Consider the following 25527-nt stretch of genomic DNA (forward strand, 5'->3'; position numbering starts at 1 on the left):
GTTGACTTTTGTGGAGAGGTAGCTGCCAAGGTAATAGAAATGGTCATCATTTTCTAACGTTACACGATTAAGCTGCATTTCTGGCATTGGAGAGGGATTGGCTGGTGACTGCTGGAAGAGCACTTTGGTTTTCTGGATGTTCAATGACAGGCCGAGGAGCTTCCCGTATGCTTCTGAAGGTGGCGTGTAGGTCTTCAAAACAACAACTACAATGACTCCAGTTGGGTTGGGAAGATACAGACAGGTGTGTTAAGCGAAGAGGAAAAGAAAGAAAACGAGTAAGAAAGTCGGGAGCGCGAGGAGCAAACAGGGCGGGCGGCTTCCCTCCTTCCTTCCTTTCTTCCTTCCTTCTTTCCCTCCCTCGAGGTCCCTCCTTCTGTGCGTTTGTTTGCATTGGAGGGAAAGAGTGAGTGAGCGAGTGAGTGAGTGAGTGTGGGAGGAAGAGGGCGAAGGAAGGCAGTCGCCGAGGAGAGAGGAGGACAGGACGCGCAAAGAGACGACGGGACAGAGAGAGGTTTGGTGGAGGAAATGAGACGGAGCAGCAAAGAAAGGAGCTGGAGGAGACTCCACAGAATATAGACTTCAAGGAAAGGAAAGGAAGAGTTGGAGGTAGAAAAGGGAAGCCGGAGAAGATGGGACGAGACTAATACCAGGGAAGCTCAGAGGCCAAAGGGAGAGGGAAGTGCCGGCTGGAGCTCAGATGCGGAGAGGACCTTCCCAAGGAGGAAGAGAGGAAGCGGGAAGAGCCCAGAGAGTCGGGCAAACTTGAGCATGGTCTCCGCCCGGGACTGACTGACTGAGCCGGGATGAGGTGCCGCCCGTTCCCGGTGCTGAAGGGGCTGCTGCTGGCCCTGCGGAGGAAGCGCCTCGGACTCTGGCTGGCCTTGGCGCTCCTGGCCGGGGCGCTCTGGGCCGCCTCCCTCGAGCTGGCAGCACTGGATGGCCAAGGAGGAGGAGGAGGAGGAGGAAGAGGAGGAGGAAGGGGGCACCCCTTGAGCCGCAGTAAGTGGACACAAGGAAAGGGAGTAATGCTGGGGGACTGGGAAGTTTCATGAAGTCTTCCTCCATCCCTGGAGGCATCTACGCCAGGCATTGGCCAACTTCGACCCTCCAGGTGTTTTGGACTTCGACTCTCACCATTCCTAACAGCCTCAGGACCTTCTATATATATATGGAGATACACTAAAAGTGCTAGAAATTTTAGTCCAAAAAATCAACCCCCAAATCCTTCTTTGACTTATTTATATTGGAGCATGAAAGAAATCAGTTTGTGTGTGTCAACTGTAAAATAAGATGCAGGAAGTTGATTAGTTGGGCTACACCCCAGGAGCTAGTTGAGCCTGGGACTTTTGACTACTGTTACATTTATTTATTATTTATTTATATAAATACATTTTTATTTATATAAAAAACTTTTATATCCCGATCTTCACACCTCTGTAGAGGGACACCTCTGTAGAAGTCCCAGGCTCAGCTAGCCCAAGGAACTAGCTGAGCCTGGGACTTTTGACTACTGTTACATTTATTTATTATTTATTTATATAATTTTTTTATTTATATAAAAAACTTTTATATCCCGATCTTCACACCTTTGTAGAGGGACACCTCTGTAGAAGTCCCAGGCTCAGCTAGCCCAAGGAACTAGCTGAGCCTGGGACTTTTGACTACTGTTACATTTATTTATTATTTATTTATATAATTTTTTTATTTATATAAAAACTTTTATATCCCGATCTTCACACCTTTGTAGAGGGACACCTCTGTAGAAGTCCCAGGCTCAGCTAGCCCAAGGAACTAGCTGAGCCTGGGACTTTTGACTACTGTTACATTTATTTATTATTTATATATTTATATATAAAACTTTTATATCCCGATCTTCACACCACTGTAGAGGGACTCAGACCGGCTTACAGCAAGGAGCAGGCATGTAGCGGGGGGGGGGGGGGGAGAGCTTGAGGGGCCAGAAATTCTCATGGTGGTTTGCGAAAAGGCCTTACTGGTGCATTATTTAAACTGTTATGTTTATTCATATCATGATCTGATCACCATGCTCAATATATCCCATATGCATGGGGGTATTGGGGTAACGATACAAAAGGTTTGCTAGGGTAGACCCTCTTTCACTCAGACCCCCCCCCCTGAAACAAACTCAGCCCCCCCCCAAATCGAAATTCTGGCTACGGGCCTGGCAAGGAGCCCCCGGTGGCACAGTGGGTTAAACCCCTGTGCTGGCAGGACTGAAGATTGACAGGTCACAGGTTTGAATCCAGGGAGAGGTGAATGAGCTCCTTCTATCAGCTCCATCTCCTCATGCGGGGACATGAGAGAAGCCTCCCACAAGGGTGATAAAACATCAAATCATCCAGGTGTCCCCTGGGCAGCGTCCTTGCAGACGGCCAATTCTCTCACACCAGAAGCTACTTGCAGTTTCTCAAGACTTGCAGACGGTCAATTCTCTTACACCAGAAGCGACTTGCAGTTTCTCAAGTCGCTCCTGACACGACAACCCCTGAGCAAGGATTCAGTGCTACTAATACAAGTTAAAACATCATACAACAATACAAGATTAAAATACATATAGATCAAATACATATATACCAAATCGCCAAGGTAAAATCATGTTCAACTCAGTCCGCATATGTGGTCACTCACTTTGGTCTATGACCAGTCTCAGCCATTATTCTGGGAAAGCTTCATTATTCAGGGAATGTTACATTCTTCAGGCTTGAACTGTGCAGGCGCTTGCTGAAGCACAGAGAAGCACAGAGACAGTTTTGGAGTGTCTTCTTATAGAATCATAGAATCATAGAGTTGGAAGAAACTTCATAGGCCTTCCAGTCCAACCTCCTGCCAAGAAGCAGGAAAACTGCATTCAAAGCACCCCCAACAGATGGCCATCCAGCCTCTGTTTAAAAGCTTCCAAAGAAGGAGCATCTACCACACTCCGGGGCAGAGAGTTCCACTGCTGAACAGCTCTCACAGTCAGGACGCTCTTCCTAATATTCAGATGGAATCTCCTTTCTTGTAGTTTGAAGTCATTGTTCCATATCCTAGTCTCCAGGGCAGCAGTAAACAAGCCTGCTCCCTCCTCCCTATGACTTCCTCTCACATATGCATACATGGCTATCATGTCTTTGGGTTGTTGTAGGTTTTTCCGGGCTATATGGCCATGTTCTGGAGGCAATTTTTCTCCTGACGTTTCGCCTGCATCTATGGCAAGCATCCTCAGAGGTAGTGAGGTCTGTTGGAAGTAGGAAAAATGGGTTTATATATCTGTGGAATGACTAGGGCAGGGGTAGGGAACCTTCGGCTCTCCAGGTGTGGTGGACTTCAACTCCCACAATTCCTTGAGGATCGGCATTTGCCCCAAAGGCTTACATGAGCCTCAAGGAATTGTGGGAGTTGAAGTCCACCACACCTGGAGAGCCGAAGGTTCCCTACCCCTGGACTAGGGTAATGTTTCAGCTGATCACCTTGATTTGCATTCAATGGCCTGGAAGCGCCTGGGGGGAATCTCTTGTTGAGAGTGATTTTATGTGCCTGTTTGTTTCCCCTCATTTTAAATCTCTCTGGAGATTAGGACACAGAAGAATGGCTTCGTGGCTGAGGGGGAAAAGGAAGGGGCCTGAGGCTGTTAGAAATGGTGGGAGTTGAAGTCCAAATCTCCTGGAGAGCCCAAGCTGTCCCATCCTGGGTTATCCAATAAAGTTGGTTTAGCATGACCAAATAAATCAGGTCAGTGTTGTGTAGTGGTTTAAACTATTACTCAGGAGACCAGGGTTTGAATCCCTACTCAGCCACAGAAATCTGTTGGGTAAGCTCATCCAAATCACCCTGTCTCAGAGGCAAAAATCAACCTCCCACTGCATAAATCCTGCCACAAATATCCCATACTAGAGTGACCTTAGAGTTGCCATGTCAGAAATTTACTTCAAGGTACACAGCAGCAGCAACCTTATCTCAGGAGTATATAAAAGGATTTGTGGCCTCAGAAACAGCCTTGGGTCATGCTTCAAGGCTTTTATTTTCCTACCCCTAAACTATGTAGAACTAATAAACTTAATAATAAACTTTATTTATATCGCGTCACCATCTCACCGAAGGGACTTACAAAGGCACTCCAAGGTGCACATATAACATACCGTAAGTAACAAATGGTACATAAGTATAAACAATCACATAAAATTATAAAAACAACCCCTGTTACATATATAACATTAAATCAAAAAATTTAAAACATTAGTAGATAAAACTAGCTGCCATTGATTCAACCAGTTGGCATCAATTCAAAAAGCGCCAAATGTTAAATTCATATGGGTCCATTTGGACTACTCGAGGCTGTTAGGAATGGTGAGAGTTGAAGTCCAAAACACCTGGAGGGCCCAAATTGGCCCATGCATGGTCTACACTGTAGTATGGATACACTTTGACAACCACTTTCACTGCCATGACTCCTTGCATTCAAGCTATAGATGTGCTCCAAGAGTATACTGGGAGTGTGGTTCTTACTCTCCTCAATGTCACTTTTCTACTCCCTGAGGGAGAAAGTCCCTTTGAGCATGTGCAAAGAGCCCTCTCAAGTCCAGAGTTTCCTTCTGCGAGTCTAGAGCAGTGGCTCTTAACCTGAGGGCTGCAGACCACCAGTTGGCTGTGCGGATGAAAATCTTGTCCGCAAGCCTACTTCCTCTTTATTTTATTTTATTTTAATTTCCGCTCCTTTTGTGCCGCCTGTCACTCCTTCCTTGTCGCTGACTGTGGCATATGTTCTGTATTAGAAACTAGAGGTGATGTGGTCTATCCGATGCAACTTTCTGAATCAGCACCCCAAAATGAATCTAGAGTTGACCAAAAACTGATTTGTAACCCTTTTGGTACTAATGTTGGAGAGCTGTCCCTGGTCAAGTGGTCCCTGGTCAAAAAAGGTTGGGAACTACTGGTCTAGAGCAAAGGAAAGAAACAGGGCTCACAACCTCCAGCTCCTTCAAAATCAAGACAGTCCCTTCAAGGATACCATCCATCCATCTTGCCCTTGGTTGGCCCCTCTTCTCTTTTCCTTTCATTTTCTCCAGCATCATTGTCTTCTCCAAGCTTTCCTACCTTCTCATTATGTGGCCAAAGTACTTAATTTTGCCTCTAATATCCATCCTGTTGTGAGCCCTGTGAGGTTTCTCCCATTGGAGGCAAGTGTTTATTTATCGTGTCAGAAGTAAAATGAAGATACAGTTGTAATGTATTTTAAAAAACACAAAGTTTTAAAAACTTGGCATTATGCGAAATGTCCTTTGACCAGTAGCTGGTCACTTGGAGTGCCTCTGTTGTCGCTATAAGAAGGTCCTCCATTGTGCATGTGGCAGGACTCAGACTGCATTGTAATAGGTGCTCTGTGGTTTGCTCTTCGCCACACTCGCATGTTGTGGACTCCACTTCGTAGCCCCATGGAGACGAGTAGCACACAACCAAACACATAGATACCTGTACAGGCAGTCCCCAAATTACAAACAAGATAGTTTCTATGTGTTGTCAAAAGCTTTCATGGCTGGAATTACTGGGTTGCTGTGAGCTTTCTGGGCTGTATTGCCATGTTCAAGAAGCATTATCTCCTGACATTTTGCACACATCTCTGGCAGGCATCCTCAGACCTCGCAACCTCTGAGGATGCCTGCCATAAATGCGAGTGAAACATCAGGAGAGAATGCTTCGGGAACAGGGCCATACAGCCCGGAAAACTCATAGCAAACCGAGATAGGTTCTGTGGGTTTGCTCTTAAGCGGAAGTTGTATGTAAATCAGACAGGTATATATTTTAAGTGTAACTCCATCTCTCCCTCTCCCTCTCCTTCTCTCTCTCTCTCTCTCTCTCTTTCTCTCTGCATTGGATGGCATAGGAAAGGGTTAACACCCCTGTGGTGTTTGTTTTGCTGTCTATGCCACCATTCAGAACATTTCTCCTCACTTTCTGTCCCTGTAATAAAAAGTTGGCTTGTTGTGGAAACAAGGATTGATTAGAAAACTTCAGCGGAGACACCTTTCCTTCATGATAACTCTTCCAGGAGTGAATTTCCCTTCTGAGGGGGAGATTTCTCTCACTTCCTGTTGTTTCACCCCTGTTCTTAACTATGAGTCATTTGTAAGTCGGATGCTTGTAATTCAAGGACTGCCAACTTGAAGTTGAGGTGGCTTTATCAGCTGTCACATTCAAAAGGCAGGAGGCAGAGAATATAATGCCCATTCTGGATCCACTTGAACAGATACAGGTTGTGAATCCCTTACCCCCAAATCTTCCAAATTGTCCACATGAGAGGCTGAGATAATGACATCTTTGTTTTCTGGTGTTTCAATGCACGCTACCTTTGTTTTTAGTGCAAACAGTTATTAAAACACTGTGTATAAAATTACCTTCTGGCTTTGTGTATAAGGTGCGTAAGAAATATAAATGAAATAGGCCATGGGCAAAGAAAGGGAGCCCTACAAGCATCCCAACTGCCTTAACCCAGCCTTTAGTGAGTTAATAACACAACTGTGGAGAGCCAGCATTGTATAGCATTGGGACTACAAATCTGGAGAGTTTGAATCCCTGTTTGGCCATGGATACTAGCTGGGCGAGCTTGAGAAATTTATATGTTCCCAGCCTCAAATGAAAGCAAAACAACCCACTACCAACAACAAGGCAATGGGTTTGCCATAATTTTTTTAAAAAATACTGTAAGGCAAGCATGGGCAAACTTCGGCCCTCCAGATGTTTTGGACTTCAACTCCCACAATTCCTAACAGCCTACCAGCTGTTAGGAATTGTGGGAGTTGAAGTACAAAATACCTGGAGGGCCAAAGTTTGCCCATGCTGCTGTAAGGCATATAACAGCAACCTTATAGAATGGCTGCTATATATGTGAAGTACTTTGAGCACTTATGCAAAATGTTATGTAAATGTGTATTAATTTTATTAGATGTGCTAAATCATCTAGTCTTCAAAGATCCACATGGACGCAACATTTGAAGTTTAGTGTGAAATCTTTCTTGAGTCCAAATGGAACCTTTCTCCAGAGAAGCTGCTATTTTTCAGCAGACATTTTGAAGGCATAGAGGCTGGGTGGTCATCTGTCAAGAATGCTTTGATTGTTTATCCTGCATGGAAGGGGCATGGACTAGGTGGACCCGATGGTCTCATCCAATTGTGAGTCCATGTGTTCGAATACATTGACTTTGTTTAAGTTTGGAGTTGTCTTCTTTGGAGCTAAATGTGTTTTTGATCAACCCTGTTTTTCTCAATGAGCTTCCCAAGCTCATGATTAAAGAACAACAATTAAAATCTGAGACTTTGGAAGTATAGATTTTTGATTTCTCATCAGACAATGAACTGGAATTAGCAGACTTAGAAGTGGCACACATTGATCCTTTCACTATGATAGAGAGTTTTTCTGTCTTTTGCTGTCAGGCCATTAATCCACCCAGCCCATGCTGTTTAACTCTAATTGGCTCCACGGTATCAGGCTGGATTCTTTCCTAGTTGTACCTGGATGTTCCTGGTATTCCTCAGGTATCTCCCACCCAAGCAGTTCAATTCTGTTTTGTTTCTATAGTCAGAAAAAAACTAGTTGAATTTAGGGTGGTATTGTGGCCTGAAAAAGTAATGGACATGTGAGTGGCAGGAGAAGATAAGCTAACACTTCAACTCAGCTTTGTCAGACTTAGCGTTGTTCCACACAGCCCTATATCGCAGAATATCAAGACAGGAAATCCCACATTATCTGAGTATGGACTCAGATAACCCAGTTCAAAGCAGATCTTGTGGGATTTTCTGCCTTGATATTCTGGATTGTATGACTGTGTGGAAGGGCCCTCAGATCCAGATAAGCACAAGAAGATTGGAAGCTACTTTATAAGGGGCATCTGACCATTGGTTCATCAAATTTAGTACTGTCAACTTTGACTGGCAGGGACCAAACTGGATCTGGACCAAACCTGGCACAGATATCCAATATGCCAAAATGTGAACACTGGTGGAGTTTGGGGAAAATAGACCTTGACATTTGGGAGTTATCGTTGCTGGGATTTATAGTTCATGTACAATCAAAGAGCACTGTGAATCCTATCAATGATAGAATTGGGTCAAAATTCCCACACAGAACCCTTATGCCTTGAAAGGACTCACTGGCACAAGCCTCCCTCCAGCTTCGTAGGCTCTCCCTTGTCTGCACATGCACACTACGCTGCCATGCACCAAGCATAGATTACAGAATAGAAGATGAACTATAATAAACACAGTTCATTAACCAATAATGAAGACACATCTAGGACTGGATAAATTCAACTCTAAACAAAGTTATCAGGAAATATGTCTACTCAACTCAATGAGACCTGTATTTTAGCAAATTTTCATGAGATTGCCATGCACATGCATACATGAATGCAAATCATTTCTTTTTCTCCAGTGGTCGTGTGAATATCAGGAAGAGGTCAGCAGAAGTTTAATAGATTTTTTTTGCTGTTACTGATTTTTGGATGGTTAACACGTAGCTTTCCAGAAACCTCGTTGTACTGGAATTGGCCCTCCAGGTATTTTGGACTTCAGCTCCCACAATTCCTGGCCTCAGGCCCCTTCCTTTTCCCCCTCAGCTGCTTGAGGCCAGGAATTGTGGGAGCTGAAGTCCAAAACATCCGGAGGGCTGAAGTTTGTCCATGCCTGCTTTAGAGTAATTCAAGCAATTTTATGAGGGGAAGTGTGTCAGCTTGCTCGGTGATGCCTCTTTGAACTGCCATATACTGAACTGTTCTAGTATGAATGTAGTGAAAATGTGCCCTTTGAGCTACATCTTTGAAGTTCCCAAATTTCTAGGTGATTTCCTGCCCCCCCCCCCCCCCCGCCCCAACTACAAGCAAACATTGTACTTTGCTGCCCAGAGAAAGATGTCTCTCAGTGCACAAAACAATACACACAGTACACTAAACCAGTCAGAATATTGGTCCTTGTGTCAACAGAACCCACAGGTACCTCTTCTTGTTTTCTTGGCAGGAGAACTACTGTAAAAGCTAAATAATAACTGGTTGTCTTGTAATGGTACCTGGGACAGTTACCTCTCTTTGCCCAACCTTCATAATTTAGTCTGTGCAGTTGTTCCTCGTAAACAAGCTGTTGGTAACTGTGGGGAAATCTGGACTAGATACATCTTTGGCCTGATCCAGTATGGCTTAAGTTCTTATAAAACATGCTCTATTGAATTAAGTGGGTTTTATTACCGGATAGGCATGTATAGGACTGCAGCATACTGTAGGGGCCGCGGTGGCACAGAGGGTTAAACTGCTAGCTGTAGAAAGCTGCGTCAGGTGAGTTCCCGACTATCAACCCTAGCTTCTGCCAACCTAGCAGTTTGAAAGCATGCAATACAAGTAGATAAATAGGTACCACCTCAGTGGGAAGGTAAAAGGGTGCCTCATACAGATATGCAAACATGCTAGCAACACTATTAGAGATATCTATAGACAACAGGCTTCTCGGCATGGAAAAAGAGCACCTCCCCATGGCCAGAGTTGAGCATCGCCTCCAGACTCCAGAGATGGAAAAAGGGGGAAAGGCCTTTACCTTTGTCTGTGTTTTTTGTCATTGTTCATACAGCTTACCTGTCCGAATGTATCTCCTCCTATGAACCATCTTGGAGCTTAATATATTCTGGGGAGACCCTGCTCTCAGTCCCACCTCCGTCACAGGCATGTCTGGTGGGAATGAGAGTCAGGGCCTTCTCAGTGGTGGCCCCTTGGCCGTGGGACTCCCTCCATAATGACATCACATATGTCGCATCCCTCCTCACCTTCAGAAAGGAAGTGAAAACCTGGTTCTGGGGCCAAACCTTTGGAGATTAATCTATAATGCAACAATAGACTCGTAATATGTGCAATTTATCTTTGGAATGGCCCCGGTTTATGATTTATGATAGTGTGATTTTAATAGTGAATGCAATGTGTTATATGTTTTGATGTGCATTTAATTTTGATTTTTTAAGCTGAATTGCATTTTAACTGTTTTCTGTCCAAAGGCATTGAATACTTGCCATATGTAAAGCTGCCTTGAGTCCCCTTTGGGGTAGAGAAAGGTGGGATACAAATAGAGTAAATAAATAAATAGTATGTAAAAGGCATTGAATGTTGGCCTCATGTGTGTATTGTAATCTGCTCTGAGTCCCTCTGGGGAGATAAAGCGGGATATAAATAAAGTTTATTAGTATTAGTATGTGTTTTAGTCAGTGGATTGTTAATTCCATTTGGTATTCATATATTTGTATCTAAGAAAAGTAATATGTAATAGTTACAAATAAAAAAGCAAAATTCTTAACTGTGGTGATGAAGCATGGTTACATAGGTGAATTTGAGATCATTGATGACCACAGAGCTGGAAAGATTGTTGTTAATCTCACAGGTAGACTCAACAAGTGTGGTGTGATCAGCCCCAGATTCGATGTCCAGCTGAAAGATTTGGAAAAGTGGCAGGACAACCTGCTACCTTCGTGTCAGTTCGGATTCATTGTGCTGACAACTTCAGCTGGCATCATGGACCACAAGGAAGCTAGGCGAAAACACACAGGAGGGAAAATCCTGGGATTCTTTTGCTAAACTTGTAAAAAAAAAAGGCATACTAATAAATAGTTCAGGTGGACTCTGCAAAAAAAAAAGAAAGAAAAAAAGAAAAGAAAAAGAAAGCAAATACATGCTTGAATAGACAGGCATCCTTTTAGAAAATGCATTTTCTGTTTTCTTTCACAGCGGATAATAGGCTCTTTTAAAAGATGTTGTTGCATAACTTTCTATAGAGATTAGGTAATACCATCACACACACACACACGCACACCAGCATTCACAGGTTTCTATTTCATAGATTTGATTATTTGTGAGTTTGTAGCTGCTGTTCAATTACCACAACCTCAGGATGCACCTGTTGGACTGAAGTGAATAGGCTCACTTCTATTGTATATGCATCGGTTTTATATTATTGGCTATCCTTATCCTTGGGGGCAGAATTTCATAATTTTGCATTTGAGCAAAAACTAGACAGTGCCAGCATTTTATGATATATATGAATAATATACACACGTGCACACACATACATACACAAAAGTGGCCTTACAACCCTTGCTCTAACACAAATGTAGGCAAATGTAATAGCCTAAAGAATACAGTATTTTGTTCCCTATGTCATGGTGATCATGGTAATCATCCCGGCTGCCCCTCTGTTACAGTGGGCGGTGGAATCTCAGGGTAAGAGTGCTGATTTGAATATAATTGCTATGTGTTGTCGGCTCTTGCTTCTGCAGGCTGCTATAGGGTGACTACTGGAGACAACCCAAGCCATCTCTTCCCCTCCCTCCTCCCACTCTTCAAAGTGTCTCAAGCAGTGGCCAGCATCAGTACTCCACAGGAAAAGCCATTAAGAGTGTAAAAATACTGAGCAACCCCAGTGTTTGCTGCTTCAGACTACAGCACTGCAGAATTCATGCTTTGTGGTTTTTCCTATGTTGTTGTTAACTTTCCTGGTTCGGTTTCCCTCTTCTTCCCACTATCTTAAATACTGTCTCCTTTTTTGGTCTGAGATATACACGGGTTGCACTATGGTTAGCAAAAAGCGTGGTATCGGTCTTCCTTCTTTGGTTTTGGTTAGGAATTTGATTCCACCCCCCTTTTAATCCATGAGTTCACTTTTCTCTTTTTCTTTTTGGTTTTAATTCCCTTTCTTTCACCTGCTGTAAATCTCTTCCTTCTGTTTGCTTGTTGGGGAAACAAGGATTGGTAATAGAGCTTCAGTAGAAACACCTTTTCCCCATGATAACTCTTTCAAAAGTGAATTTCCCTTTCTGAAGGGTAGAGTTCTCTCTCTTCCTGTTGTCTCACCCACATTCTTATCTGTAAGTTGTTTGTAAGTCTGATGTTTGTAACTCGGGAACTGGCTGCAATCAAATGCATTTTCTAATTGCAATCTATTAGAAATAGAGATTGTCTAAGTATCATGTCTTAGTAGCCAATAAAATGAACTAGCAGGACCATAAGGGTGCATAAAGCATAATGACTAAATGCAAAATATACCATACTTTGTTGCAAGTAAATGGATACTTAATGGTTGCATTGCAAAACAAAAACATATCAGTCTTGTCAAGCAACATTTTCTCTTTCAAGTGATACTATTCACAAACATATTCAAGTAGACTCTTTTTTAGTATATTGGCTTTGAACTTTGGTAGATTTTACCATTTGTGCTGACAGTGAAGAGATCCTGCAGGGCAGCTATAGATGCTGGATAGTTGCAAATCTGGCATTATTATGTCCAGCACAAGCATAATGCTTGATCAACATTTCCAGTCCTTGCCTTCATTTGCATGGAAATTTTTGCAGTGTGAATATTTGTCACGATGAGTCTCGACACATTTTCATGCACACTTTGAGTCAACTTGTTTGACTGGATTTTGCATCCATAATGTTAAAATTAATTTCATTGGAATCAGCAAAAAAAAAAAAAAAAACTGTACAGGATTTCTACCCATTCTTACACATTTATTTTCAATTTTATTAGACCCCAAAAATTGAATTTTCTTCATCTGCACGCTGACCAATATCCTTCAGATAAGGGGGTCTAGATCAGCAACCTCAAATTTTGGGAAACTTAGTTTAATACCTGACTGGTGCTACAGCTAAAATTTGAACAAAAGTGGAGAAGAACATCATGTGGGAACTTTTTAAAATTTTAGACCAATTGGCATGGAATGACCCTATTATCTAAATTTATAATACAGTACCACAATTTTTGATGTGCCCATTCAATAAAAAAACAAAAACAAAGAGTCTCATAGCTCTTCAGAAAGAGAGCATCTTCAAATGCTTGCTGGAAATATATGTGCCTGCAAACATTTCCTCCCTAGGAACCATTTCTATTGACTTTTGTGGGATTAAAATTATTTTTGAACATTTAAAAAGGTTTAAGTTCTTTTGTGTTTTATAAATTAATATTATTTACAGTGAATTCAACTTTCAAATATTCAAATGTTCAAATATGAAGACAGTGTGGGAAAGGAATGCCTTCAAATCTGGAGTTAATTAAGACTGATTAGAGCAGTGTTTCTAAACCTGAGGATCGGGACCCCTGGGAGGGTCATGTGGGGGTATCAGAGGAGTCGCCAAGTACAATCAAAAACATAGTATTTTCTGTTGGTCATGGGGGTTATGTGTGGGAAGCTTGGCCCAATTCTCTCATCGGTGGGTTTCAGAATGCTATTTGATTGTAAGTGAACTATAAATACCAGCAACTACAACTCCCAAATGTCAAGGTCTATTTTCCTCAAACTCCACCAGTGTTCACACTTTGGCATATTGGCTATCTGTGCCAGGTTTGGTCCAGATCCATCATTGTTGGAGTCCACAGTGCTCTCTGAATGTAGGTGAACTCCCAAACTCAAGGTCAGTGCCCACCAGACCCCTCCAGTATTTTCTGTTGGTTGTGGGAGTTCTGTGTGCCAAGTTTGGTTCAATTCCATCATTGGTGGAGTTCAGAATGCTTTTTGATTGTAGGTGAACTATAAATCCCAGCAACTACAACCCCCAAATGACAAAATCAATCCCTTCCCCAACCTCACCAGTATTCAAATTTGGGCATATTGGGTATTTATGCCAAATTTGGTCCAATGAATGAAAATACATCCTGCGTATTAGTTACATTACAATTCATAACAGTAGCAAAACCACAGTTACGAAGAGGTAACAAAAACAATGTTATGGTTGTGAGTCACCACAATATGAGGAACTGTATTAAGGGGTCGCAGCATTATGAAGGTTGAGAACCACTGGATTAGAGAAAGGATCTGTATTTCTAGTTCTTCTGAACATATATTATAAAACATGGAAATGAGTAGCATATAGCTATAGCACCAAGTGAAAAAGACATGTAATATACATATAATGCAGAAAGTAAAGGAAAGAGATACTCCAAATGTTTTGTGAATATTTTACCGCATCTTTGTTCCCAGTTCTTGATGCATGTGTAGGTATGGATGTATTCAGATAATGAAAATTAGTCATTGTATTGTTATTTTTAGGAGGATGAGACAGGTTGTAATTTCCTAAGAGAAACAGATCAATATGTGTTAAAGAAAATGAAAATATACCCATTAATCAAGCTGCAATTTGTAGAGGGAATGGATTTAAATGTAATTCTGTCCTCATAAAAATATATAGTGTTTTGTGAAATTAATCACAGTAAGTCAATGAGATTTATGTGTTGATTGCATCATATTTAATCAAATAGAAGAAGAAAAAACACCACAACACAATACATTTGAATTTAGGAAAGTAAGGCCGCTTCCACACAGCTGAATAAAACCCCACATTATCTACTTTGAACTGGAATATATGGCAGTGTGGATTCAGATATTCGTGTTCAAAGCAGATTTTGTGGGATTTTCTGCCTTGATATTCAGGGTTATGTGGCTGTGTGGAAGGGCCCCGAAGCTTCTCTGACTTTCAGATGCAATATATGCTGTCCTGTTATGAGCTCCACATAAAACTAAAGAAAAATTCATCTCTGTGGTTATAATTGAAGGTTGGATTTATTTATTTTTTTGCTGCTCCCCCCCCCCCCCTTTTTTTTTGTGGCTTCTGGAAGCATCCTTGTAAACTGCCAGGGCAACCATAGTACCAATAAAATCTATTTTGACTCTTAGGAATGAAAAACAAGTCATTTATTTTCATTTTACTATTTTAGTTCTGCCTGATGTCCACCTTTTTCAGGTAAAAGCAAGATCTAGTTGTTGTTTTTCTTTTCAGTTAAGCTGATGGGGACAGAGCCTTGGGAATGATGTTGTTCCAAAACATTTTTCATTTTCTGTATGTATTTTTTAAATCTCTCTGCGCAGTCTCCCAGGTGGGAACCCCAGTGACAGCACATAATTGGGTGTCAGCCAGACTTTCTCTTGTTGCTTTTGCTGATGAAATAGCCTCCATCAACATTCGTTGTTCTAAAACCCAAAGGCTGATCCCCCCTCCCTTCAGTAGTTTTCCAGGGCTGGAAGCAGACTTACGACAGATCATTATTTCCATTTATGTGTTTGCATTTGCAACAGAAAACTCTCTGTTCAAATTTCTCTGGAGGTATAGATGGCACTTAGAGCTGTACTCGGTGTGTTTACATCTTGAGTAGGCAGACACTTCAAATTTTCGCTCTAGATTAATTTATAAGCACTGTCACCTATTTCTAATTCTGATCACATGAACAATTCTGTATTGAGATAATCCTAATGGTTTTTTTAAAGGAGAAAGAAACCTCCTTTACTATTATTTACCTAGGACAGTGCTTCCCAACCTTTTTATGACCAGGGACCACTTTGACCCAAGACCATGCTCCAACATTAGTACCAAAAGGGTTACGGATCAGTTTTTGGTCAACTTTAGATTGAGTTTGGGTATTTGGGGAGCTGAGTCAGAAAATTGCATAGGATAGACCACATCAGCTCTAGTTTCGATGTAGAACATATGCCACCCAGTAGTCACCATTTGCTCACCCACAGAAAACCATATTTAATGACCTAGAGCTTTTCTATTCCAATTTTTCCCTTTCATCTTCAGTTTACTTCAGTTGGTGCAAATAGAGTTCAAAATGTAGAAGTAGTTTGAATTTCATTAACTCTACAGGGGGGAGAGGAGGGGGCCCCTTCCCAGTTGGCTCAGGCAACCTGGCAACCTGGTGTATTATTCTTCATTAATGATGTATGCAGGGGTGGCTCATCCATTACACGAAGTAAGTGGTCGCAGAATACTTTTTTGCCAGGGGCACAGAGGCGCCTCTGAAAATGCCCCTCGACCGCCGCTTGAGGAGCGCCCTCAGCTCACAACAGCCCTAGCAGTCTGGGGGGAGCCTCGGCTTTCTTGCCTCGCTGCCGGGCGATCCTCTTCCCAAAGGAGCTGGACCCTTGAGCCTCGCCTAGCCCCTCTCGTTCCTGCTCCACCTGGCTACCGGGTGTGCTAGCAGAGCCAGCACTCAATTGTTCTCTGTGTTCGATCCCTCCCCCATGACCGGCTCCCTTTCCTGATCCCCCGGCATTCCACCCACCTCCTCTCCTTTCCCCAATCTGCGGGTGGGCCAAGGGGCAGAGCCACTGCGCCTGGCCCGCTTCGAGTCCGGAGGCGTGTCTGAAGACCCCAGCGTGCGCACCAAAAGTCGCCTCTTCTCCTGACTTTCTCTTCAGCCATTGGGACCAAGAGAGAGAGAGAGAGAGAGAGAGACTCTGGCTGGAGGTATCTCCCACCTCTGCTCCTTCCTTTGTTTTTGCGCCTACCTTCAGGAATGGTGCGCATCTCCACCTCTCTCTCTCTCTCTCTCTCTCTTGGTCCCAATGGCTGAGGTGAAAGTCAGGAGAAGAGGTGACTTTTGGTGCACACACCGGGGTCTTCAGGCACGCCTCCAGACCCAAAGAGGGCCAGGCAAGGGAGCAAGTGCGGCAAGTGTAGTTACTGGGATGTATAGTTCACCTACAATCAAAGAGCATTCTGAACTCCACCAATGTTGGAATTGAACCAAATATGGCACACAGAACTCCCACGACGAACAGAAAATATATATCAATGATTGGTTGGGGGGGGGGGGGGGCGCACCAAAATACTGTTTGCTTACCGTTGAAAATTACCTAGGGCCGCCTCTGGATGTATGCCATCTGGTTGCACTTTGATATTGTTTGGCTCCATGTATCTTGGGTTGTTGTGTGGTTTCTGAGCTGTATGGCCATGTTCTAGCAGCATTTTCTCCTGATATTTCACTTGCATCTGGGATGGCATCTTCAGAAGATAAGGAGTCCTTGCACAAGCAGGACTGCTGACCAAAAGGTCAGCGGTTTGAATCCGGGGCAAGGTGAGCTTCTGTCTGTCAGCTCCAGAGGATCATGTATCTTGGTTTTCATCTGTGAAATTTCAAAGAGTATGGGATCTTTAACTTAGAAAAAGACAACAGGGATATTTTAATAGCACAGGACTAGAGAACCTATTGGGGAACTATAGTCCTAGGCAGCCTGTATACTGATGAGGATTTCCTGGTGAAATTGATCGAGTAGTAGATTCAGGACAAAGGTGCTCTTTCTATGCAGCACACAATTAACCTATGGACTTTTATTGCCATAGTGGATGACATTTAGATAGCTGTAAAATATAATCTGACAAATCTATCAAAAACAGACATATCAACAATTATTGACATGTCCGTTCAATACCTTCCATGTTCCAAGGTAGCATATTTTTAAAATAGTTGTTGCTGGAAAGCAAATAGTAAGGATTTTGGAAAAACAGAATCTCCATAACATTTTGGAGAAAAATAGCATTCACATTGATTTGAAAATCATAACCTTTTGTAAAAGTATGATCTTCCAGAGAAGAGCTAAAAAACTCATATGAGTAAAATCTTCTCTTCAGTGGTATATAAGCACATGTACGTATGCAAGGCGATTTGATTTTCAGCTGTTAGACTGATAACCTCGTTCTCTCTGATCTGTTAGAAAAAGAGATTATATCAACACACAAAATATAGCCATTCTTCAGAAGTGGTTTTTTTTCAGTGCCCAAAAATATATCTACTCTCCTATAAAACATCTTGTTTCTATATCATGCTCTTTAGAGACAATAAAGTAGACTTTATTAAATGTAACAGATTTGGTTTACTCACAACCTTCATGTATTCAGCATACAGGTACATAACTTGTCAATCTAGTTACAGATAGATTTGAAGTAGTTTCTCTGTGCAGATAACACAGGACAGCTTTCTTACAATCAACAGCAACATCTTTTCATTCTGAGAGTCTAATGAAGTCTATCTATTCTGAGAGTTTAAAGGAGTCTGTCCTCTAAAATGGAGTCTGAGCAGTCTCAGATCTGATCATGTGGTCTGCAGCCCCCCCCCCAACCTCAAGAAAACATAGAGTAAAGGGAAAACTGCATACCAAAACATACATATACAATGCAGTAAGCAAAACAGAATCATATGTAAACAAATTACTAGTGGAGGCTTTAAGAAGGTTGCAATTTTGAACAGGGAAATATCCCCCCCCCCCCTTGGGCTACTTCTGGGTTTTCCTGAATCATGTAAATGTGGAATTTGATATTATCTATATAGATAGAGCTTTGCTTGATGCAGCAGTTCTCTTCTTCTCTTTTAAAATCATTTTCTTTTGTCATAAGACAAGACAAGGCAGGTTATCAGTTGACAATACTGGTTTCACATTCCATTTCAAGGAGAGTGGATTTTTGTGTCAGTTCTGATGGAGTGAATGCCACATGGAATTCTACACAATCAATGAAAGAATTGCAATTTACAATGCTGAGCTTTGACGTGTATTGTTTGTGTCCTATTTAGAGAGCAAAGATCCTAATTCTTAGATTTTTATTTTGAGGGTGTTTTTTTGTCTCAAATACAGTATCTATCTTTAGATTTGTTTTTCTGGCCCTCTGGCTTTGAGTGACTCTCAGTTCTGTTTGTACACTATAGATCAGGCATGGGCCAACTTGGGCCCTCCAGGTGTTTTGGACTCCCACCATTTAAGCGGCTGAGGGAGGAAAGGAAAGGGCCCGAGCCTGTTAGGAATGGTGGGAGTTGAAGTCCAAAACACCTGGAAGAAGGAACCAAGTTGGCCTATGCCTGCTATAGATTGTGTGCATGTAGCAAAGTTCAAATTACAACTATTTCCTTTTTGCTGTTGTTATTGCAAGACACCTTAGGGAATTGCTACAACCACACTGTAGAACTAAAAATACTTGAAGTGATTGTGCAAGATAAGCTTTTAGGAACCTGAAATTAAGATACTTTTAGGTAAAGTGATTTGAGCAAGAAGCATGTGAAAATCCCAAGGATGTATTAAAGACAAATTTAGGAAAATCAGCACTACTCCTTTCATGTTGCAATACTGCTTTAATCACATGGAAAGATCATTGAACAAGAATACGGTACTGACAAAAACACATCTACTTGACAGATTTGTAGAATACGTTGTATGCAATTTTCAATGTTCAGCATAGTTAACTGATTACTTGGCTTGCATTGATAATAATCCTGTAGATCAGGTCATGTTATTTTAATATTATTGGCATAAGAGCTGAGTTGGCACTCCACTTAAGGTGTATTTATTTCCCAAGACTGTAATAAGCAGATCCCAACCAGTCTCAAATACTTGTTCAACTGCTAATCTGACAGATTAGTTGACAGATACCAAACCTTTCCGGGCCACTTTTGATTTACATTTGGAGACAAGGAACCAATCCAAATATGACAAAACACCTTCATAAAAGCGAAGACACTATTGTGTAATCAATTGTGCATTGAGATTGCCACCTGCATATTGCAGATTGATAAATTGAGATGTTCCTCATAACTGGTTTTCAGCCTACGTGGAGCCAGTTAAATAGATAAGAAAGCTATCCTCACATTTGATAATCAGTAAATGTGGTGAGATGTTTGCAACTACAGCAAATCTGGTTGCCAATTTTCTGTCTTCTGGTGTTGGCAAACATTATATAATCCCTAAATGCCAAACAAAAATCCCACATATGAAAGTCCATGTTTTGTTTTAATATGATAAAATAGTTAAGAGTAGAGACATCACATTGGCAACAAAGATCCACATAATTAAAGCAATGGTATTCCCCATATTAAGATTACTGCAGATGCAAAGATTACTGCAGATGCAGACTGTAGCCAGGAAATCAGAAGACGCTTACTTCTTGGGAGGAGAGCAATGTCCAGTCTCGATAAAATAGCAAAGAGTAGAGACATCAGACTGGCAACAAAGATCCGCCTAGTCAAAGCCATGGTATTCCCTGTAGTCACCTACGGATGTGAGAGCTGGACCATAAGGAAGGCTGAGTGAAGGAAGTTAGATGCTTTTGAACTGTGGTGCTGGAGGAAAACTCTGAGAGTGCCTTGGACCGCGAAAAGATCTAACCAGTCCATACTTCAGGAAATAATGCCCAACTGCTCAATGGAGGGAAGGATATTAGAGGCTAAGTCTTTCCTCTAAAATGGAGTCTGAGCTCTGAGCAGTCTCAGATCTGATCATGTGGTCTGCAGCCCCTCCTACAACTTCAAGAAAACATAAAGGGGTAGCTGCATACCAAAACATACACATACAATACAGAGGCAAAGATGAAGTACTTTGGCCACATAATGAGAAGACAGGAAAGCTTGGAGAAGATAATGATGCTGGGGGAAATGGAAGGAAAAAGGAAGAGAGGCCAGATGAATGGATGGTATCCTTGAAGTGACTGGCTTGACCTCTAAGGAGCTGGAGGTGGCCACAGCCAACAGGGAGCTCTGGCATGGGCTGGTCCATAAGGTCACTAAGAGACTGAAGCAATTGACCGAATAAACAACAACAATTGTAATATTATACAATTTTTTTAATATAAAAATGCCACTCTTTAAGTATTCCAGGAAGGGGAAATCAGGAAGGGGGCATTTAGGAAAGTTGAAGAAATGTATTTACCATATTTTTATATTCTATTAATTAGCTGTTTTAAAGTATAATTTCAAAGAAAAGGCAGAATGGAAGAAATAAAAAAGGATGAAAAGGCATACATAGATTGCGATTATAAATTATATATTAATATAAGAATACCATCTTTCAAAAACACATTTTCTAAAATGTATCTAAAAATACATGTCCATATGTGCCCACAGCAGTAAGAACTTCTGGCCATTGAGGTGAATGAATAAGGTGGTGAATGTTTGTATTGCCAACTCTGGACTAAAAGTCTTTTAGCAAAAGTAAAACCCACATTAACCATCAGTAACATTCCGTATTGGAAGGATATATTTTAAAGTAAACTTGCATCTACAGATGCCAAAGATTTTTCTAACACAAAATTAATAGGTTATAATAAACCCTCACCATATGCTATAGGGAAGCATTTCTGTAATACATTGCCAACATCTAACTGATGTGGACAGTTTCTTTCTACAAAGGTATAATACAGTCCAATATACCTACAACATCATTTTTTTTTTGCTGGATTAAATGTAATTTTAATTCTGTGAAGAAATTTTGATATATTGGAGCTATGGCTTTTTCTCATTAGTAACTTTCTGTAGATGCAGCGGGTTAAACAGCTGAGCTGCTGAATTTGCTGACCAAAAGGTCAGTGGTTCAAATCAAGGGAGTAGCGTGAGCTCCAGCTGTTAGCTCTAGCTTCTGCCAACCTGGCAGTTTGAAAACATGCAAATGTGAGTAGATCAATAGATCCCACCACTATCTCCCCGAAGGGACTCTGGATGGCTTACAAAAGCACTCCAAGGTGCACATATGACATACAGCAAGTAAAAAAAGGTGTGTAAGTATAAACAGTCCCATAAAATTATAACAACAACCCCTGTAATGTATATAACATAAAATCAAAATAATACAAATGTTAAAACATCAGTAAACAAAACAAGCTGCAATTGATTCAACTAGCTGGCATCGATTCAAAATGTGCCAAGTGCTAAGTTCACATGAGCCCATTTGGCCTACTAAAGGCCTGTTTGAACATCCATGGTTTCAGGCTGGAATGGAAGGATTGAAGGGTGGAGGTTGATCTAATCTCTTTTGGGAGGGTATTCCAGAGCTGGGGACCCACCACAGAGAAGGCCCTCTTTCCCATCCCCACCAACCATGCTTGAGGTGGTAGTGGGACTGAGAGAAGGGCCTCCCTTGTCAATCTCAGAGCCCGTACTGGCTCATAGAAAGAGATGCGGTCACGAAGATAGGTTGGACCTAAAGTGTTTAGGGCTTTATAGGTAATAACCTAGATCTTGAACAGAGCCAGGAAACTTGTCGGAAGCCAGTGGAGCTGTTTCAGCAGGGGTGTGGTATGTTCCCTGTAGCTAACTCCAGTTAGTAGTCTGGTAGAAATTTTCCCTGAGACTGTATGTAAGAGATACACCATGGTTATAAAAGCTCTGTCTTAAATGTTCTCCTACTCACTTCTGGCATAGAATATATCATCTTGTTCACTGTTTGTTTGATGTGATTGATATCAGCATGAACTTTGTTTATGCTAACCAAGATTGCTCTAAGAATCGTTGGAGGTCACAGAGGTTACATCTTGGTTTGCAATTCGAGATGTGTGCTGATAGAGAGTTAATCCTCCTGCAGGAATGTTGTGCTGTCTATTGTCTGCTCAACCCATGCTGTCCTTCATTGCGGTCCAGACTGCTAATCTTGGGGTCACTGGTGTTATCATTGTTTCTTAAGTTTCTTTCACTCTTTCAATGTGGAGGAGATATCTCGGCTTTCTCCAATGAGTAGCAGGGACAAGTATGGCTTCGTGTCTCTTCAACCCATTTCGTTAGGAGTAGACCTATCTGATCTCTCTGTCTCAGTGTATTTTTTTAAAGTAAAGATCAATTTTCTTACTTAAACAAGAAAGTAGACTGAATGTGAATGCATTTTGGGAGGGAAGGCAGGCTTTTTAGTTCACCTGACATTGAAAAGGTCTTGATCCATATACACACATACTGTGAAGATCACATGTGGCTATCAAGAACCATGGTTTGTACCAATGCTGTTGTGATGGGTGAACCCTCAGTAGCCTTAATTATGCTTGTGCCTATATGGATACCCATGATGCCCAGGGATTTTTCAAAGCCACAAAGGTCATCTATGGACCAAGAAACCATGGCATAAACCCTCTACACTCATCAGATGGAACCAAACTTCTGAAGGACAAAAAATCAATTGCACAACATTGGAAAGAACACTACCAAAGCCTCCTGAATTTCAGCTCCAATGTGGCCAAAGAGGCTCTCTCACAAATCCTGCAACAACCAACCAGGGATGAGCTTGCAGCACTGCCTAGTTCGGCTGAAGTCAGCAATGCTATCAGCCAACAAAATAATAACAAAGTGGATCTGATGGGATCCCTGCTGAAATACTTAAAGAGGGAGGACCTGAGTTGTCACAACAACTCCATCAGCTAATTGGAAAAGTGTGGGTGACTGAGAAGATCCCAGCAGATCCCAGCAGATTTCATCATCACCCTCTTCAAAAAAAGGGAAAGAACAGACTGCGGAAACTATCGAGGTATCTCCCTTCTAACCTCCGCTGGGAAAATCCTCACAAGAATCCTTGCAAACCGCCTTCTACCTCTCTCGAAAGACACCCTCCCAGAATCCCAGAATGGCTTCCGGCCCTCCAGAGGAACAGTGGACATGATCTTCACTGCACGACAGCTCCAAGAAAAATGCAGGGAACAGAATAAACCACTGTACATGGCATTCATTGACCTTCCAAAGGTATTCGACACAGTGAATTGCAGCGCCCTCTGGATCATCCTCCAAAAAATTGGGTGCCCTGACAAATTTGTGAACATCCTGCGGCTCCTCCACAATGACCTGATGGCAACAGTCTTGGACAGCAATGGCTCCCAAAGTGACCCATTTAAGGTTGAATCAGGTATCAAACAGGGATGTGTTATTGCCCCAACCTTATTTTCCATCTTCATCACTATGATACTTCATCTTGTTGATGGGAAACTTCCCACCGGAGTGGAAATTATCTATCGGACAGATGGAAAGCTATTTAACCTCAGCAGACTGAAAGCCAAAACCAAGGTTACAACAACATCTGTTATAGAACTCCAATATGCTGATGAAAATTTTGTCTGTGCGCATTCAGAAGAAGATCTACAAGCCACTCTAAACACCTTCGCAGAAGCATACAAGAAGCTCGGCCTGTCATTAAACATCAATAAAACCAAAGTGCTCTTCCAGCAGGCAACAGCCAATCTGTCTGGAATGCCAGAAATACAGCTTAATGGTGTAACATTATAAAATGTTGAACATTTCTGCTACCTTGGCAGTCACCTCTCCACAAAAGTCAACATTGACACTGAAATACAACACTGCCTGAGCTCTGCGAGTGCAGCATTTTTCCAAATGAAGCAGAGAGCATTTGAGGACTGGGACATCCATAGGGATACCAAGGTGCTTGTCCTCCCAACCCTGCTAAATGCCTGTGAAAAATTGATTATCTATAGAAATCACATGCAACTCCTGGAATGATTCCATCAGCATTGCCTCTGAAAAATATCACAAATGTCCGCGTGCTGGAAGAAGCAAAGACCACCAGCATTGAAGCGATGGTCCTCCGCCATCAACTGCGCTGGACCAGCCACGTTGTCTCCCAAAGCAGTTGCTCTACTCCAAACTCAAGAATGGAAAATGGAATGTTGGAGGACAGGAAAAAAGATTTAAAGATGGGCTCAAAGCCAATCTTAAAAACTGTGGCATAGACACTGAGAACTGTGAAGCTCTGGCCCTTGAGCACTCTAGCTGGAGGTCAGCTGTGATCAGCAGTGCTGTAGAATTTGGAGAGGCAAAAATGGAGGGTGAAAGAGAGAAACGTGCCAAAAGGAAGGTGCATCAAGCAAACCTTGACTGGGACTGCCTTCTACCTGGAAACGGATTAATAGGGCTCCACAGTCAACTACGTACCCACCGCCAGGACACCGCATTTGGAAGACAATTTTACTCAGACAACGAGGGATCGCCTATGTAAGTAAGTGTGCCTATAGAACAAGCATGGGCAGACTTCGGCCCTCCAGGTGTTTTGGACTTCAGCTCCCACAATTCCTGGCCTCAGGCCCTTTCCTTTCCCCCTTAGTCGCCTAGACCCTCTCTATTCCTTATCAGGAAATATCTATTTAGAGGACAGCTTGCAAAACATTTGTCAGCTTGTGAGACAACATAAAACAGAAGTTATAAATACTATTTATTATATGAAAATGATGCTTACATTGAGCTTTGGGTCTCATTCCACAAATATGAACAACAGCAAATGTGCAGAGATGAAGGTTCCCAGTAGAATGGCATGGATGCAAATGGTGCACCCATGGCATGCTGTCATTTTTAACTTTGAGTTTGTTTTAATAGTTTTTAACTACATTTTTTAAAATCTTGTTTAGTTTTAACCATGTTTTAATGTTTGTATGTTTGTATATTTTTAATGGTTGTGATGATGCCTTTATGTTAAGCCACTTTAAGTACCCTTTGGGGGAGATGAAGTGGGATATAAATTTATTTATTTATTTATTTAAACCATTTATATCCCGCCCTTCTCACCCTGTAGTATTTATATATTTGGGGCTGCAGCAGGGCAGTGATTTAAGCTGGTGAGCTGTTGACTAGGTCAGCAGTTTGAATCCATGAGACAGCGTGAGCTCATATTGTTATCCCCAGCTCCTGCCAACCTTGCAGTTTGAAAGCATGCACGTGTGAGTAGATCAATAGGTACCACCTTGACGGGAAGGTAACAGCGCTTCATGCAGTCATGCTGGCCACATGACCTTGGAGGACAACGCCGGCTCTTTGGCTTAGAAATGGAGATGAGCACCACCACCCAGAAGCAGATACAACTAGACTTAATGTCAAAGGGAAACTTTTACCTTTACTATAAATATAATAATAATGACGATAATAATAGTAATAGGAATATCATGCATTTAGCATGTTGAAGCAAATGAGGTGGAACGTTATGTTGCATATATTTATTGA

General features: G+C 42.0%; 1 protein-coding gene across 1 annotated transcript in view; it reads left to right on the forward strand.

Moving 5' to 3' along the window:
- Positions 1–219: 219 nt before the first annotated feature.
- Positions 220–25527, forward strand: part of B4GALNT3 (beta-1,4-N-acetyl-galactosaminyltransferase 3) — a 117465-nt gene continuing 92157 nt past the window's right edge. The window contains exon 1 of the mRNA XM_060776741.2: positions 220–1002. Within this exon, the coding sequence (XP_060632724.2) occupies positions 807–1002 (196 nt within the window). The 5' untranslated portion in view covers positions 220–806. The remainder of the gene's footprint in view (positions 1003–25527) is intronic.

Source organism: Anolis sagrei, chromosome 5 (genome assembly GCF_037176765.1).
Source record: "Anolis sagrei isolate rAnoSag1 chromosome 5, rAnoSag1.mat, whole genome shotgun sequence".
Classification (NCBI taxonomy): domain Eukaryota; kingdom Metazoa; phylum Chordata; class Lepidosauria; order Squamata; family Dactyloidae; genus Anolis; species Anolis sagrei.